Source organism: Mus caroli, chromosome 13, assembly GCF_900094665.2.
Source record: "Mus caroli chromosome 13, CAROLI_EIJ_v1.1, whole genome shotgun sequence".
NCBI classification, from domain to species: domain Eukaryota; kingdom Metazoa; phylum Chordata; class Mammalia; order Rodentia; family Muridae; genus Mus; species Mus caroli.
In genome coordinates, this window is record NC_034582.1 from 58831967 (window position 1) to 58847306 (window position 15340).

Below are 15340 nucleotides of genomic sequence, written 5' to 3' on the forward strand. Positions count from 1 at the left end.
GTAAGAGCACCCGACTACTCTTCCGAAGGTCCGGAGTTCAAATCCCAGCAACCACATGGTGGCTCACAACCATCCGTAACGAGATCTGGCGCCCTCTTCTGGAGTGTCTGATGACAGCGACAGTGTACTTACATATAATGAATAAATAAAATCTTTAAAAAAAAAAAAAAAAAAAAAGAAGTTAAGTGACTTCCCCAGTGTCCACAAAATACACATAAAACAGCTTTCGTAAGGCCAGCAAGAAGAACCGAGCAGGCGGCCTGGAACTTCTTGTGTATGTGTAGTTTAAGAAACATTCTAGACACAAGCACACAAACCAACAAGTTATATTATCTTTATTCATGTTAGAATTTCTATCAGTGTTTGAACATTAATATTTAGAGAGTTTTGTACATTTTCATCTGAGAACCGCACTAGGTCACCATGCTCGCACCGATACTTTCCAATCACATGGATCGCTGCTCACGTGTACTCTCCTAACACTGTTTAAACATACTCTCTCCCTTGCTGTCATTTATAACGAAATGTGTCCTCACACCCATGTCTCAGCAAAGTTCCAGACATTATGGATTTCATCACATATAAATTCTTTAAAAATAGACTTCTGTCAAAAGACTTGATGACTACTATGTACACTACAAAAATAAATTTTCATATAAATAAATTATATGGCATACTTTCATCTTTGTAATTGAAGTGACACAAACTCATTTCCACCCAAATTGGCAGACGAGACCCAGTTTGAATATTTATTTCCTTTAAACTCCTTACACTAAAACCTACCATGAGTCCTTAATGTAAATGTTATATACTCTGAACTATTTAACATTAGTAAGCACTCTATACAAATAAAACTTCTGTTCAAAAGTAAAACATAACTGCAATAAGTGTTTCCAATAGAAATAAAATCCCTGCAATTTTTTCTTTTTGTTATAAACTGGCATGACAAATTCTGGAGGACATTCTTATGATACAAAATTATAAATATCAGCAAAGATCTTTTCTTTTAAAAATTAAAACATCCAAATGAACAAACAATACAGACAAAATAAAACTATGAGAGAGACAGACAGAGACACACACTCTGACTTTAGTCTCCTGCCAGCTCTGTGTCCTTCCTGCCTTGGCTGATGGGACTCATGATGATGCACAGAAGCCAAGAGGCTGTACAAACTTCCTTCTGCCACATGCACAAGGCTCAGGCATGAGGGACACAATCAAGAACCACAGTCAAAGTGGCTTCCACATTCTACATCTCCCTCCTCAACTCAGGGTGCAAGATATCTGAGCAGAGCTGGTGTTGGGTAGGCAGACAGTGGCTTGACAGGCATTAAGACAGTAGCAGTGGATGGCCAGGGCCTCTGGCTCGCACACACACACATAGATATATAGACACACACAGACAGACACACACACACACACAAACACACACGGTAGTCACAGGTGACTTCCAATTAGTACCTTACAATTTGGGGGATAAATTTTAGGATGTGAGGGCACTAGATTATTGGTACTACTAGGGACCCATCTCCTTAAATTTTTCCATGAAGGATAGGAGGGATTCAGGGAAGCTGCATGCAGACAGAGTACATTCCTCACAACAGCTTCCATGAGCACTAGGCTTCCTTCCTCTGAGACAAGTCCTCGATGTTTACTTGCAAGGAATAAGGGAATTTCCTTCCCTATCTACTAGTCGCTGACCAGAGGCAAAGAAACCCAGACCTTGGGGAAGGAGAACACAATCAAACTCTAAAGCCTAACACCTGGTTCAAAGAGCTCTCTATACTTTTACGAGGTGGCGTCTTCCTGCTCTTTCACAGCCATCACACTGGATGGACGCTAGCAGTGGGGAAGAGAGGAAAGTATGCGCAGGAAAAGACCGTGTGGAAAAGAGTCCTTAGAAACTCTCCCCACACGGTTGACTGAACCACGATTAGCCTAGCCTGCTCCAACCAGGCAGTCATAGCAAGGGGGGGACTATCATTTGCAAAGGCTCGAATACAGACCTTCAGTGAAATAGGTTTTTTGGGCCTGTATCTGGGGTCTGGGGGTGGGAGGCTGTGTGTATGTGTTATCATCAGAAAGGAACAACCACACACGCCTAAAGGGTAATCTCATGACCCGGCAACGTTGTCCAATTTTTCACCACCAGTACTGACTGCTGACTATATAGAGGCCTTAATAGGCAACACCATACAATGTCTGTGAGAACATCTTCTCTTTGAAACCCAAGCAGAGGTGCTTGGAGGGCTACCCATGACCGCAGAAGCTGCCACGCACAGGCAGGAAGCAAATCTGGCTTCTCTTGAATAGTCTCAGAGAATATGACAGATAGGCAGACAGTGACTGGGGTCACCTTTCCACCAGCATCACAACAGACAAAGACCTGGACCTTCCCAGCTCATCTAGGCCAGAGCTAAGATCATACAAAGCAACAAAAAAACCCACAAAAATCAGCAACAACAACAACAAACCATAATACAGTACATTGGAAAGTCATATGCACACACACACATCCACCCATGCGAACCGTATAAAACTACCCCTAGAGAAGCCACTGGGATTAACCTGTTTTCTTCATGTCTGCTCGTTAAACAATTACCACGCATAGCGTGTTCGAAAGTTAACAGTAACAATTCATCCTACCACAGGGTTGTGATATGCAAATTTAAAATATTTAAACAGAAACCTTTACAAATAATCCTATTACATAAGCAATATTTGCATAGAATTATACAAGTAAATTATACAATATTTAAGCAGCAGCGACATATGCTGGGAGATTTTTTTTAAAACTAAGTTAAGCTTGGTTGTGGCACAGAGACCAATGTACACAGGGGAAAGGGCCCCTGTGGTCTCCCCACTCTGGGGCAGGAGTGGAGAGGCCCCAGGCAATAGACTGTACAGCATTTCCATGTATATTACATGTGTACACCTTTTAAATATTTATAGAAATATTTCACAAAATAATACAATCAGTTACAGTAACAATGAACTGCCTTCCCATAATTCCAAGCAGTTCTCTTCAAGCAGTCAGTTCTGGAAAGAGGTGGGGGCGGGGCTTTCCAATCTTTGGCCTCTTTGCTTCAGATTTTAATTACCCTTTAAAAGAGAACAAAAAAGGAGGTCACATTATGGTCACGATCACACTGAACTGTGAGCCTTACACAGCACAGCTCTTTACTCCCAGTGGGCAGCTAGGAGCCCTGAAACTCTGACTGGGGTGCTAAACTTATTTCATCATTTTTTTTTCCACTCTGTAAAGTCATCTGCATGGTTGTTAGAACTCTGCTGTAAGTGCCCAGCAAACAGGTACAAGGTTAAACTATTAAACTGGCATTCTAAGGGATTAATAGCAAAAGAAAAGAGATCCAGTTTAGAACGGTATTGTTACTCTAAGGATGAGTTTGGCCTCATCAGCTTTGCCTTGAGAATAAAAGGTCCCCCAGGGTCTAGTTTGGGCCACTGCTCAGATGGCCCTTGGAAGCACCACGGGGATACCTCTGGCACACACCTCAGTTGGAGCTGCTCCCCCACGGCCTCTCCTCACATTCCACGTCCTGTAGCTCTATGACCTCCACCTTTGAGTCCCTCCTCTCACACCTGACATGAAAAGGCACATGGGGATCCTCAAACACCCCGTGATCAGTCTCAGGGTAGCTCTCATAGCCTGGACAGGGTCCCCCTCGGGGGTTGCGCCCAGGTCCAGGTGGGGGATGCACAGCGACAGTCACAGAAGCGGAAGCCGTCACAGTGGTGATGGGCTGGCAGTAGCTGGGCACAGAGCTGCCCATGGCGGTGGACGTTGGGTTCCGAGGGTTGTGAGAACGGGCCCCGCGGGGCCCTGAGCGGTCCCTATTGCTAGGGCCAGAATGCCCTTCAGTAGAAATTTCAAAAGCGTCTCTGCGCGGTCTGTAGGGGGGTGGCCGCAAGCCTTCTCTAGGGGGATCCCTTCGAGGCTGCTGGCCTTGTCGTCCAGGGGACAAGGAGCCAGAGTCCAGGTGGGGCTGTTGCCGAGGGTTCAAGGGAGGCTGATGTCTGGAGTCCGGATGGACCACCTGCAGAGGAGAGACATTGGTTAACACAGGGAGGTAGGATGGTGGTGACCTTCCACCCACAAAAGAAAACCTATTCCTTTAGAAACCTCCAGGATGTGAATCCTGCCTGCTCCTGCACAGCTGGCTGGAGGCATATAGCCACTGCCCATAGATCCCAACTTACCCTCACAACCAACTGCCCCCAAGCCTAAGTTCTCTGCCTCAAAACTGCCAAGTCCTGGATAGCCAAGAGCCTGGGTGTCTTGGAAATATGCAACCATAAATAGTAGCTTTTAGAAGTATAAGACTCCTGTTTCTGGGTCGTATTAGCATTGTTTTCACCTGTCCCCGGCCCTAAGCCAGGTGTGGCCAGAAGCAAATGTACTGTAAGAGCAGAGTAAAAACTTCCACACAGATAGTTCTGTTAGGCAATACATCTCTGCCTGACTATTAGGAATCTGGTTTCTGGGTCCTCTGTACAAAGCTCGGAGCAACACAGTGGCCACATCAATCAAAAGGACCGTGACCAACTTCAAAGTCGGTGAGCTTGTACCTATTTTTAGGCTCCTGCTGAACAGAACCAGATTCACACTGCAGCTCAGCAGGGCATCGTCACGGGTGTGTGTGTGTGTGTGTGTGTGTGTTGGGGGGGGGGGGAGGTGGACAGAGGACGGGGACACAATTCACTAGCCAGCCCTTCTCTCCTTCAAGGAAGGCTGCTCTAGCCTGGGACTGGAATACACATTTCCTGTAAACATGGTGGGGGCCTCAGGCAAGCCATAGGAGTTTTGGAGTCTTCCTTAAACTCTTCAAGGTGGAGCATCTTGACTGGGAGGGTGGGGGTGCGGGTAAGGAAGGAACCTGTGGACTCCTCACTACCTTCTGGAATTATGTACTCAGGATGTGTCTGAGTACTTTCAATAGATCCCCAGCCATCTACAACAATAAGACCCTGAAGCCACAAAGCTACGGGAAAGTCTTAGATAGTAATTAAAATAACTTTGTGCCAGGGCCACTTAAAGGTACCAGAGAGGAGAGGAAAAGAATAAACGCTTCTCGTGGCGGAATACTACGCTGTTTGGTACATCATCTCCTCACACGTCCTTCTGAAAGGACAGATAGGGTGAAGGGACGAGAGAGGGCAAAAGGAGATAAAGGTGTTAAAGCTGAGTCCATTCTGAATAAGGGTAGGGCTGGGGATGAGCCCCTGGGCTTTGGGAATTCCAGGCAAGCGCTTCACCACTAAACTATGCCTCCCTGTAACAATGCTGGCACTGCCCCGGTTCAGTCCACAAGATTAAAAGGAAACACATCCTACAGTCTACAAAGAATGGAGTGCTGGTGGTTTCCTGCGATTTGACCTGACGTGTACACTTTTTTCTTGCACCCCATCTGTCTACTAGATCTGCTGCTCAGAGTACACAAGAGCCTCCCCCCGAACCTCCTGGCCCACTGCCACAGGACAAATGAATCTTCCCCAATCCCCCCACCCCCACCCCCGCCAACCCCCCAGGTGACTCACAGTGGACCGGGCAAAGACAGGGTTTTCTGTGGCTTCCACAATCACTTGGTGGGCAGGGCCTCCGGTGCCCTGCTGTGCCTCGTATTGCCTGAGCTCCTCACTGATGCCAGACACTGTGGTCTGAGAGCTGTACTCCGAGTCAGAGGAATCAGACCCATTGTTCGTGTGACCAGGAGGCACGGCGAACCGGACGACACTTGGGGGCGGCTCAGGCGAAGGAGTGGGCAGTCGGTTTAGGCCATTGGCTGGAGACACCTGTTGAAGGAGGTTTCCAATTAAAAATGTTACGTTTGTTGACCTGCAGGTCACTTTCAAAGTTCAAAGCCCAGGATTATTGGCCTCGGTGACCTCGCAGGGGAACCCCATACATTAAACTGTATTTACTTCCTGTCTCCCTGCTATCTGGAAGACACTCACGATTCTGGCACAAAAACACTGTGCCAACTTCCAATACCAGAAAAGTCAGACATCGTTTAACTATCTTGTCTGTCCTGTTAAGCCCAAATAGTTATCTAAGGTCGAAAACCTCCCTAAGCTGCCCATCCATTGGTGTAAAACAGTCAAAGGGAAAAGTGAAACAGCCATTGTTAATGGATGTTGATGGAAAAGCGCAGACCATCTGCTAATATGGCAACACCTGAATATCTCAATCCGGGGTGGCATTGGGGGGCAATCACTGACCTCAGGACACGGTCCAAAGAAGGATAAGAGGACAGGCAGCAGAACCAGTCCATTGAGAACCCCCAAGACGGTGAGAATGGCCAGGACGGCAAAGAAGTATCTGGAAGACAAAAGGGATATGGGAACATGTCATCGAGGAAGGAGAGCATTCCATGCCCCCAGGCACCCAAAGGTTATTCTGCACTAAGAGCTCAGCTCAACAAACCCGCTGGGCTAAGAAGTCAACTACGAAACAGTCGTTCAAACTTAGCATAGATTAGTTTGGGATTTTGCTCTTTTTTTTTTATCCTTACAGCTCTGAGGTCTAGATTCCTCCACACCCTGCAGCGTTACTTCATGAAGGGAAGGGGGAAAAATTGTTAATTTGCTGAACTCTCCTGCCTGTAATGTTATTTATGAACGTGTTACACCAACACAGAAATATGGAATGTGAGCTGAATGGCTGAGCACCCTGAAAGTACAGATACAATGCTGGGCGAGGGGCCCCTCTCGAGAACCCAGCAGAAGCAAACAAATGAAGTACAGGGCGTAGAATTTAAACAATTTGGCCCAGGAGGAAAAGCAGCCCACTTCTGCAGGCAGCTAATCCACTGTGAAATGCCCTTGCCTCTTACAGCAGAATCTCTAATTAAGTCTCTAGTGCATCAGGTAAGGCTTTCCCTGGGCTTTCATTAAGCACAACTTTCTGCCTAGAATTTCTCTGGGTTCCAGTTTTACCAAACAGCTCCAATTGCAACCTTTTTAGAACACAGGAACCAGCTTTCTGCAAAGAAAACGCTGCCCATTCTGTGAGAGCCGGGGCATTGTGCGGGGCGAGGGCGCTCCACAATGGCAGGGCTGCTCTGCAGGCCAATCTTTTGTTGAACAATTTAGCATCTTTGAATACTCTTGTTTTGCGTCAGCCAATTCAAACATAAAGGCTGAAGCACCATGGTAGAAGAGGGAGAGTGAACAGCGAGTTCTGCGTTCCCACCATTGAGGGCTAAAGGTCTGGGATCCTTCAAGAATACCAAGGTAAACCTGTCAGCCAGGGCCCGCCTCTGGTCAGCACTCTGCACAGCTGGAGGGCGCACACTCCACGCAAGGATGCTTTTCTGGAACTAATGATTTCTAGGGCTTTGATGGAAAGGTGGGGGCTGGGGGCTGGGGTTAGGATGTCCTGGAAAGAGAGAGGGAAGTCTAGATATCTATCTGTTAATGGTCCCCTGGATCATAAAACTGAACAGCTACCCTACAATGCCATGTCTATGCATGTTTTGACATTAGATGAAAGGAGAGAGAATCCCTATAAAAATACAAATACCTTACAGCTATTGTAAACACTAAAACCTGCTGAGTTGCATTAGTAAAAGCCCAAGCCGCCAATGTCTTGCTCTAACATAAACTGTGGAACTTTTGGTGGAGGCGTATATCAACGGCAGGCATTAAGACATTTGCATCCCATCCATCTAGCTACAACATAAACAGACCAATTAGATTTCTGACGGCTTCATGTATACAGAGTCTGCTCATTTATTCAGCTCCAGTGAGGACTTGATCCACCCTATTTTAGAAAATGGGAAGCCCTTCTAAGTGCCTGAAACAGAAACCATGATATCTCTGGGAGGGAATGAGCAGGCCCAGCTAGGACAGGATGAGGGGTTAGGTTGTGTTCCTTAGTATCCTTTGTAAACCCGTGCACCAGCTCCTCAGCTGACTTGACCTGCAAGGTCTCCGCACACCCAACTTTCTCTTGGCTTTGAACTGCTTGGAGAGAACTGTATCTCCCAATCCCTGCGGGCTATAAGCCACAAAGCAGAGATGGGTTTCCTGCTACCTGCCAGTAATCACAAAAAAAGGCACCTGTGAGGCCAGCATTACCTTTGTGTTGACAGAGCCAAGAGACGACACCTATTCAGTCTCATTTGGCATTGGGCATTCATACCATTAAGACAAAGCTAGTATCTGTGTAAGAGTGTGTGGGAGAAACAAACACCAAATCAACACTTTAAAACAAAATAATCCCAAACTAGGATCTAAGAGCAACTATCTCAATGGTATTTGGCAAATGAGAATCTAATGAGTGGTTCTTACCAATAGGCTGTGTGAATACTAGCATGCTCAGGCTCACCTGGGAGCTGTCTGGAAAGGCCTCCATCAATATGTACCTTAATAGCCCCAGATGAGGAGGGAGCATATTATATAGGAGTTCTGGTTTACACTGAAATGGAGTCAATCTCTGCCTACTCTACTCTCAGTGAGCCCACCATGCCCTCTATCAGAAAGACTGACATGCCAGAAACTTGGCAATGCCTCAAGGCTGGTCAATGAACTCACACCCTTTCTTTTTCCTCCTCTGCTCGTGGGGACTGAATTCACTTGTTCCATGCATTCAGCTAAAACTTCTAGCTAAAAATCCTTTTTTTTATTTGAAAATGTGAACTTACCCTACTTGGCCAGCCTGTGTGTACACACATGTAAAGCTTGATTAGTGCCAGATGTGGTAGCACATGCCTATAATTTTAGCACTTAGAAGGCTGAGGAGGGACTACCAGCAACTCAAAGCTGTTCTCTGTTATGGGAGTTTGAGGCAAGCCTGGGCTACATGAGACCTGTCTTGTAAACAAACAAACAAACAAACCCCCAAACACCCAACCCCTTAAAAAGTATTTTCTTGTCTTCTTCACACTTTCCTGCTTTTTAAATTTTTTTTTTTTTTTTGGTTTTTGGTTTTTCGAGACAGGGTTTCTCTGTGTAGGCTGTCCTGGAATTCACCAGGCCTGGACTTTCCTGCTTTTTAATAGACACTAGTGCTTTTCCTAAAAAGTAGCCTGAAGAGTAGCCAGAAGGCACAGGAGTTCTAGCCCCACCAGGGAAGCGCAGAGTGATCCTGTTTCAAAGAGTACCAATAAAAGCAAAACTAAACAATGCTACCAAGAACAGCCTGATTGGGTCATCTCTCCAGACATGGAGCATCCTACACAGCCTCTTCTATTCTAAAGACATACTAGTATCTTAAAACGATGGCTTTTCCTCCCCAGTGGATCATGGTTTTAATCAGTAGTCACCCAGGGAAGCCAACATTGCCTTAGAGTTCTTTCTTTCTTGGGCGGTTAAAGAGTTTCCAAAATGAAAAATCACTGTCCTTTACTTTGCAAAGTCAGCATCTTACCCAAAGGAACAAAATCTGGCCAAGAGGAGTACACAGGCCAAGCTTAGAGTCTCTAAATTTGACCCTGCAGTCAGGTATCCAGCATTTATGAAGCCTCAGAAGGGACCCAAACACAAAATCTGGGTACAATGTATCATTTCCTATGTGTACTTAGAGCTAGGTGACCATATTGGAGGTAGACAACGTTTTCTTTCTGCCTTGCTTTAAGGCAGGCTCTTAAGTATCCCTGACTATCCTCAAATTCAATATAGCCAAGGATTGGGATTACAGAGATAAGCCACCTGCACTTGCTTCACATGATACTGGAGATGGGATCCAAGGGTTCACGCATACCTAGCACCCCAATGGGCTTCACACATACCTAGCACCTCAAAGGGGTACATCTCCGTTCCCTCCACAGTTCTGAAGGAGAGGGGCCTAAAGCTGATCATCACTAATTACCAGAAGCCAAAGTCATCTCTCTGTAGATGTTTGCAACTGTAATCTCAACACATGCTCTTTCAAGCTGTGGAGTTGCCTCTACTCTAACCCAAGAGACTGCTAGACCAAGATGCCTATAAGAGACAGGCTGAGATGCACCCCCTACCAGACAGAAAAGGAATAAGCCACAAAGATAACAACGATTTTTGTATCAAGCCTCCTCTCCCATTTCTGCTTACCTGACAATGAAATCAAATTCGGACCCTGCAAGCATCAGTACACCCAGCAGAGTGGACACAGCACCGTCCAGAACGGGAGCGAACATGTGCTCCAGAGCGAGCATAGCCCTGTGGTTCTTGTCCCCAATGGCTGTCAGAAAGGCCTGAACAAAGGAGAAAATTGACACGGTCACATTGTAGGTGTGGTAAAGTGCTCAGCTGTGTCTATACTTGGGTTTTGTTGATTTCTCTTATGTCCCTTAGACTGTTCTCAAACTCACTACTGTACAAGAATGACCTTGAGCCGAAGCCTCCTTGTTCTATTTCTGGAGGGCCGACGTTGACAGGTGTGCACTACTATGCCTGGTTTTCTGTGGTGCTGAGGATAGATCCCAGGGCATCCTGCAGACTAGGCAAGCACATTGCCACCTTACCTATAGCCCAGCCCCTACCCTACAAGTTAAGTAAGTCTTAAGTTTCTGTAGGTGGACAGAGTCATCTCAAAGAGACTTCTCTATCATTAAGGAAAAAAAAAATCATCCAAAATATAGCAATAAAGCCAAAAGGATGACTGACTTTTTAATGTCACAATAAAACATCATTTATCAGGTCTTCTGAAAATAAGAGTGTGTATAGGTGTTTTGCTCGTATGTATATGCATACGTCTGTTCACCATGTGCTTGCCTGGGGCCCACAGGAGATAAGAGGGCCTTAGATCTACTGGAGCTGGAGTAGAAGGTGGTTTTGAGCTTATGCTAGCTAGCCAAGCCCTCTACCAATGAGCTTACATTCTAGCCTCACCTCTGGTGGAGATATTAGACACTGCATCTGCCTTTTCTTCCCCCAAAATCTATGTTCAACAGTCTACTGCTTAGCTCCTACAATGTTTATTTGGTCTCACTGGATCTGGATTCATTACAATGCCCTGTTCATAGTACTGAGCCATAGTTAATGATAATGCATATTTTGAACAAAACCCAAAGCATGGTGGTCCAGGCTTATAATCCCAACAGGCAGATCTCTGGACTTTGCCCATCTAGTCAGCCTAACCTACTTAGTGTGCTCCAGGCCAGTAAGAGAATCTGTACAAAAAAAAAAAAAAAAAAAAAAAAAAAACCCAAGGCAAATGGTGCCTCAGTAACAGTATCTGTTACTTTCCAGTCTCCACCCACAGGCATCGCACTCGGGTGCTTGCAGACGCATGCGCAACTCCCATACACGGACACGTCTGAGATACTGTTTCTAACTCATCATCTTACTAAAAGCTTCAGAACATGTTCTGTACATCCACAGCCACAGCTGGTGAGAGTGGCGACAGCTCTGAGAGGCTACAGAATGCACATACAGTGTGCTATACCCAAAGCACAATGCTGGAAAGGCAATGGTAACACCCCTTGGTTCAGGCGCAACTTGGGCCTTCCAAACACTATCATTTATTCAGTCAATACTCTTTTATCAAATGCCTGTTAACAGCCCTGGGTACTTAACACTGTGAGTACATCTGTCGGCAGAACACAATGCTACAAGGTTTTTAAGTAGTTTTCTCAGTGTGTAAAACAACCAGCTCATCTTTTGGATTCTAGACTCTCTTTCCAGTTAACTTCTTCCAACAACCAGGCAGTATATATATAGAGAGGGGCCTACATCCTGGTGAAACCATCCCTGGTTTTCTCGTTTTCTGCCACCATGGATGCATGCAGAAGCTGGGAGGTCCACAGAGCTGGGTGGGCTGGGGTGGAAGAGCAGGCTCTTCAGGGCTGTGCACCCGAGCTTTCATTCACAAGCCTGAGGGTATTTCTGTGGCTGCCAGCTACTTCACCCTCAATTATGCTATCCCCACCAAGCCTCTGAGGGAGGTCTTGCTTTATCCTCACTTTATGACTATATTTAAGAGTGTGGATGTTTGCCTAAACACATAGAATGTCCTGGGACAATGGTGACAACTTTGGAACTGAGTGCTGTTAGTCACAAACCAACACCTTTGTGCAGAGGCCCTTGCGGCAGGCTTCTCTAATACACTGCAGTGTGTGCAACACGGTCCTTCTTACCCCACCCCTGTCTCCCATCAGAAACATTTGAAACCTCCTTGGGAAAACTGTGCTTGAAGCTATCCCTGTGACTTATGGAAACGAGAGACCCAGATTCCTCTACTCTGTCAGTGTGAGCCAGTTTCTCCGAAGGACCTCCCATACCAAAGCCACGTGGACGGTGAACTCCACTCCGATGCCAACAGATGCAATCAGGATGACCACAGGCACAGCACTCAGCTTAATCCCAATGAGGCCCATCATGCCAAAGAGCTCAACGGTCATCAGAGCCAGGACCATGACCTTGAAGGAGGAGCACACAATTAGTAAGTCAGATCAAGGCATGCTAGAGTGTCAACCAGTACAGATTCAAAGTCCTGATGTGGCCTCATTTGGGGGTTTTAGGTGGGCAACAATGTACCTGTCACCTAAATACTATGTAAAGGACTAACTTCCTTACACTCCAATTTTCTGTGTGAATGAAGATATTTGGACAACTTATTGTCATGCTAAAAAAAGGTCAAAAACAGTGTTTGTGAGGGCAAAGTTTATCGTGTGTGTGTGTGTGTGTGTGTGTGTGTGTGTATGTGCATGGATGCATGCATTTGTGTGTACGGATGTTGGGCATGCATATGTGAGTGTGTGAGTGTATCTGTATGGTGTATGTATCTGTATGGGCGTGTGTCTGTGTGTTTTATGAGTGTGTATGGATGTGTGTGTATGTGTACTGGGTGTGTGCGCGCATACATGTATGCACACATTCTAGAAGTCAAGCCTAGGGGTTGTTCTCAGCAGCCTCCTTGTTGTTGAGAAAGGTTCTCTCATTGAGACCTGAAGCTCACTGGCTAGGCTAGCTGGTCAGGCACCCTCATGTTTCTGTCTCCCAGTCTCACTGCACCACACCTAATACCACACAGCTTGGTGCAGCAAGTACTTTAATGGCTGAGCTATCTACAAGTTCAGTAAATAATCTTTGCAAGTTATTTTTCTAATATTCCTAGGCTAGAAAAGGAAAAAAATAAAGGGACCACACACTGGAGGCATCTGAGGAATTGTACTCTCATAGGGTACAGCTTTTTCCCTGTTACCATTCCATCAGCCACACAGCATATACTTACAATGTAGTAAGTATTAGAAGTTACTAGAGATAATTCAGAGTATACAGCAGAATGTGCAAAGTTACATGCAGTATGATGCTGCTTGGGCCTCAGGAGGACTCTGATACACAGGGGTCCTAATACCTAGGACAACTGTGGCTCATAACAAAGCTATTTTTAACCTTAAGCAACAGAAAGTCCTTTAACCCCTTGGGTTCATTCTGCAGTATATTTTACTGTTAAAGGTGATAGGATAGGTTGAGTAAAGGTCTTTGTAGGTAAAGAAGTTGTGCTTAGGTTGGAGAGCCTACAGACCAAAGGAAGAGACTGGAGAGTGGGGTAGGCCACTGCAGGTCATGTGTCAGGTTCCAGGGCCTCTGTGCTTTGAAGAGATGGGGAGCAACAAGAATCGACAGAGCAGACCCTCAGGGTTAAGCAAAGGCTTCGAAGAACCTTTCAATTTTCAAAAGGATGTGTGGAGGAATGGTAAAAAAAAATCTACAAGGTAGACTTTGGAGTTTTTTATGCCAAGGAGGAGAAAACTGTTTCATAATCTAAGAGGTGTTCATTGTGAATCTCCTTCACTCTCACCACATGGAGGAATAAAAGAAAATGATCTCTCCTGCATGGGGATAGGACAGTAGGTGGTGGCAGAGGTCGGGAGAAACAGTTAAAGATGGATACTATCCACAGCTTAAGTGCTGTGAAGAGTCTGCAGACTAAACATTTACCTTTAATGTACCTGCTGCCAGACTCGGCACAGAAACAAAACCTGTTTTTATAATTCTGGCATTTTTAAAGGCTATACAATGGTTCACGGAGCTTAAGCAATGCCAGGATTTCAGACTCTACACAGACTCACTTCAGATCTGAGGGTGATTTGGAGAAAAGTTGCCCCAAACTGGCTGTGAGTGGCAGTTCACCATTTTCCCTAGGAGTTCCACAGTACTGGCAGCACAAAGCCCAAGTGTCATCCTCCCCTGCCCTGCACTAACTTCTGTACAAACTTCTCTATGCGTGCTTCCACATCACACACAGAAGAACTTTCTGGGATGAGGGCACACAATGAGACTTTAGAATTAGAAAATTATTTATACTTTGGTTATTTTTAACTCATTAAATTTTCAGCACTTTTATGCAGCTTGCTTACAAAGCCTCCGCTCGCCCCCTTTCCTGCCCCTGGGGCCCCTGTGCACTTCTTTTAATGCTGTGTGAGAAGGACACAGATTCTGGAGTTAGAAGGATCCCCATGAACCTCACCACCTCAAGTAGAATAAATATCTTACAGATGATGCAATCCATACCCTCCTCCTCCAAAAGCCCAGACATAAACAAAACTTCCCGGCTGCAGCAAGAGCTGTGTTGAAAGGAATCTGACTTCCATAAAGACCCTTGTAATAAACTCACAATGATCCCGGCCGTCCAGGGGTTCAGGAGGAAGACTGCGCACACTAGAAACGTGCAGGCCAGCACCACGCTGATGGATAGCAGCAGCCAGTGGCGCAGGCTGATGTATTGCTCCCAGAACAGGAAGGGGTAGCCATTGGGGTAGCTGGACAATCCCAGGCTCGTATAGTTGTTACAGATGACTCTCACTTTTTCTATGGCTTCCACAAAGTCTGAGGTGTCTCGTAGGCCGTTGAGGTAGAAAGGGAACTGAGCATACTCGATGGGCTCTGCTGCTGGGACTGGAGAGAGAAGAAGTGAGGTAAGCTGGGGACTCCGGTGAAGACAGACACTGGGTGTGAGAGAGAAGAGAACTTCTCAAAAGTCCAGGAAAAGAACAAACAATAAATGATTCTGGGCCTTTACAATATTCCCTGTCAGTTTAAAATTTCTCAGTGTGTGTGTGTATGTGCGTGTGCGCGCGTGCACACACACGTGTGTTCAGGCACACACGTGGAGGTCAGAGGACAATCTGAGATGTCAATCTTTTCCTAACTCCCTGTAAAAAGTGTCTTGCTGTTTGCTGCTGCATATTTGAGGCTAGCTGGCTCTGGAATCCCAGGAACATTTCCCACCCCCACCCCCCCTTTCTCCTTTTGCCATGTGCACTGGGGTTACCAATATGCTACCACACCCAGCTTCATGTGGGTTCTGGAAATTCAAATCCAGTCCTCATGCTTGTGTGGTTAGCGCATTGAGCCACCTCTTCAGCCTTTGATTTTTATTTGGTAGTGGCGGGGG

At 45.9% G+C, this 15340-nt stretch overlaps 1 protein-coding gene across 3 annotated transcripts in view; it reads right to left on the reverse strand.

Moving 5' to 3' along the window:
- Window positions 1–313: 313 nt before the first annotated feature.
- Ptch1 (patched 1) overlaps window positions 314–15340 on the reverse strand; it is a 64961-nt gene continuing 49934 nt past the window's right edge. For all 3 annotated transcript variants that reach the window (XM_029468245.1, XM_029468244.1, XM_029468246.1), the window contains exons 18-24: window positions 14561–14841; window positions 12222–12359; window positions 10051–10193; window positions 6241–6340; window positions 5560–5814; window positions 3515–4058; window positions 314–3102 (exon numbers count right to left, since the gene is read on the reverse strand). In XM_029468245.1, coding sequence (XP_029324105.1) covers window positions 3516–4058; window positions 5560–5814; window positions 6241–6340; window positions 10051–10193; window positions 12222–12359; window positions 14561–14841 — 1460 coding nt within the window. In that variant the 3' untranslated portion in view covers window positions 314–3102; window position 3515. The remainder of the gene's footprint in view (window positions 3103–3514; window positions 4059–5559; window positions 5815–6240; window positions 6341–10050; window positions 10194–12221; window positions 12360–14560; window positions 14842–15340) is intronic.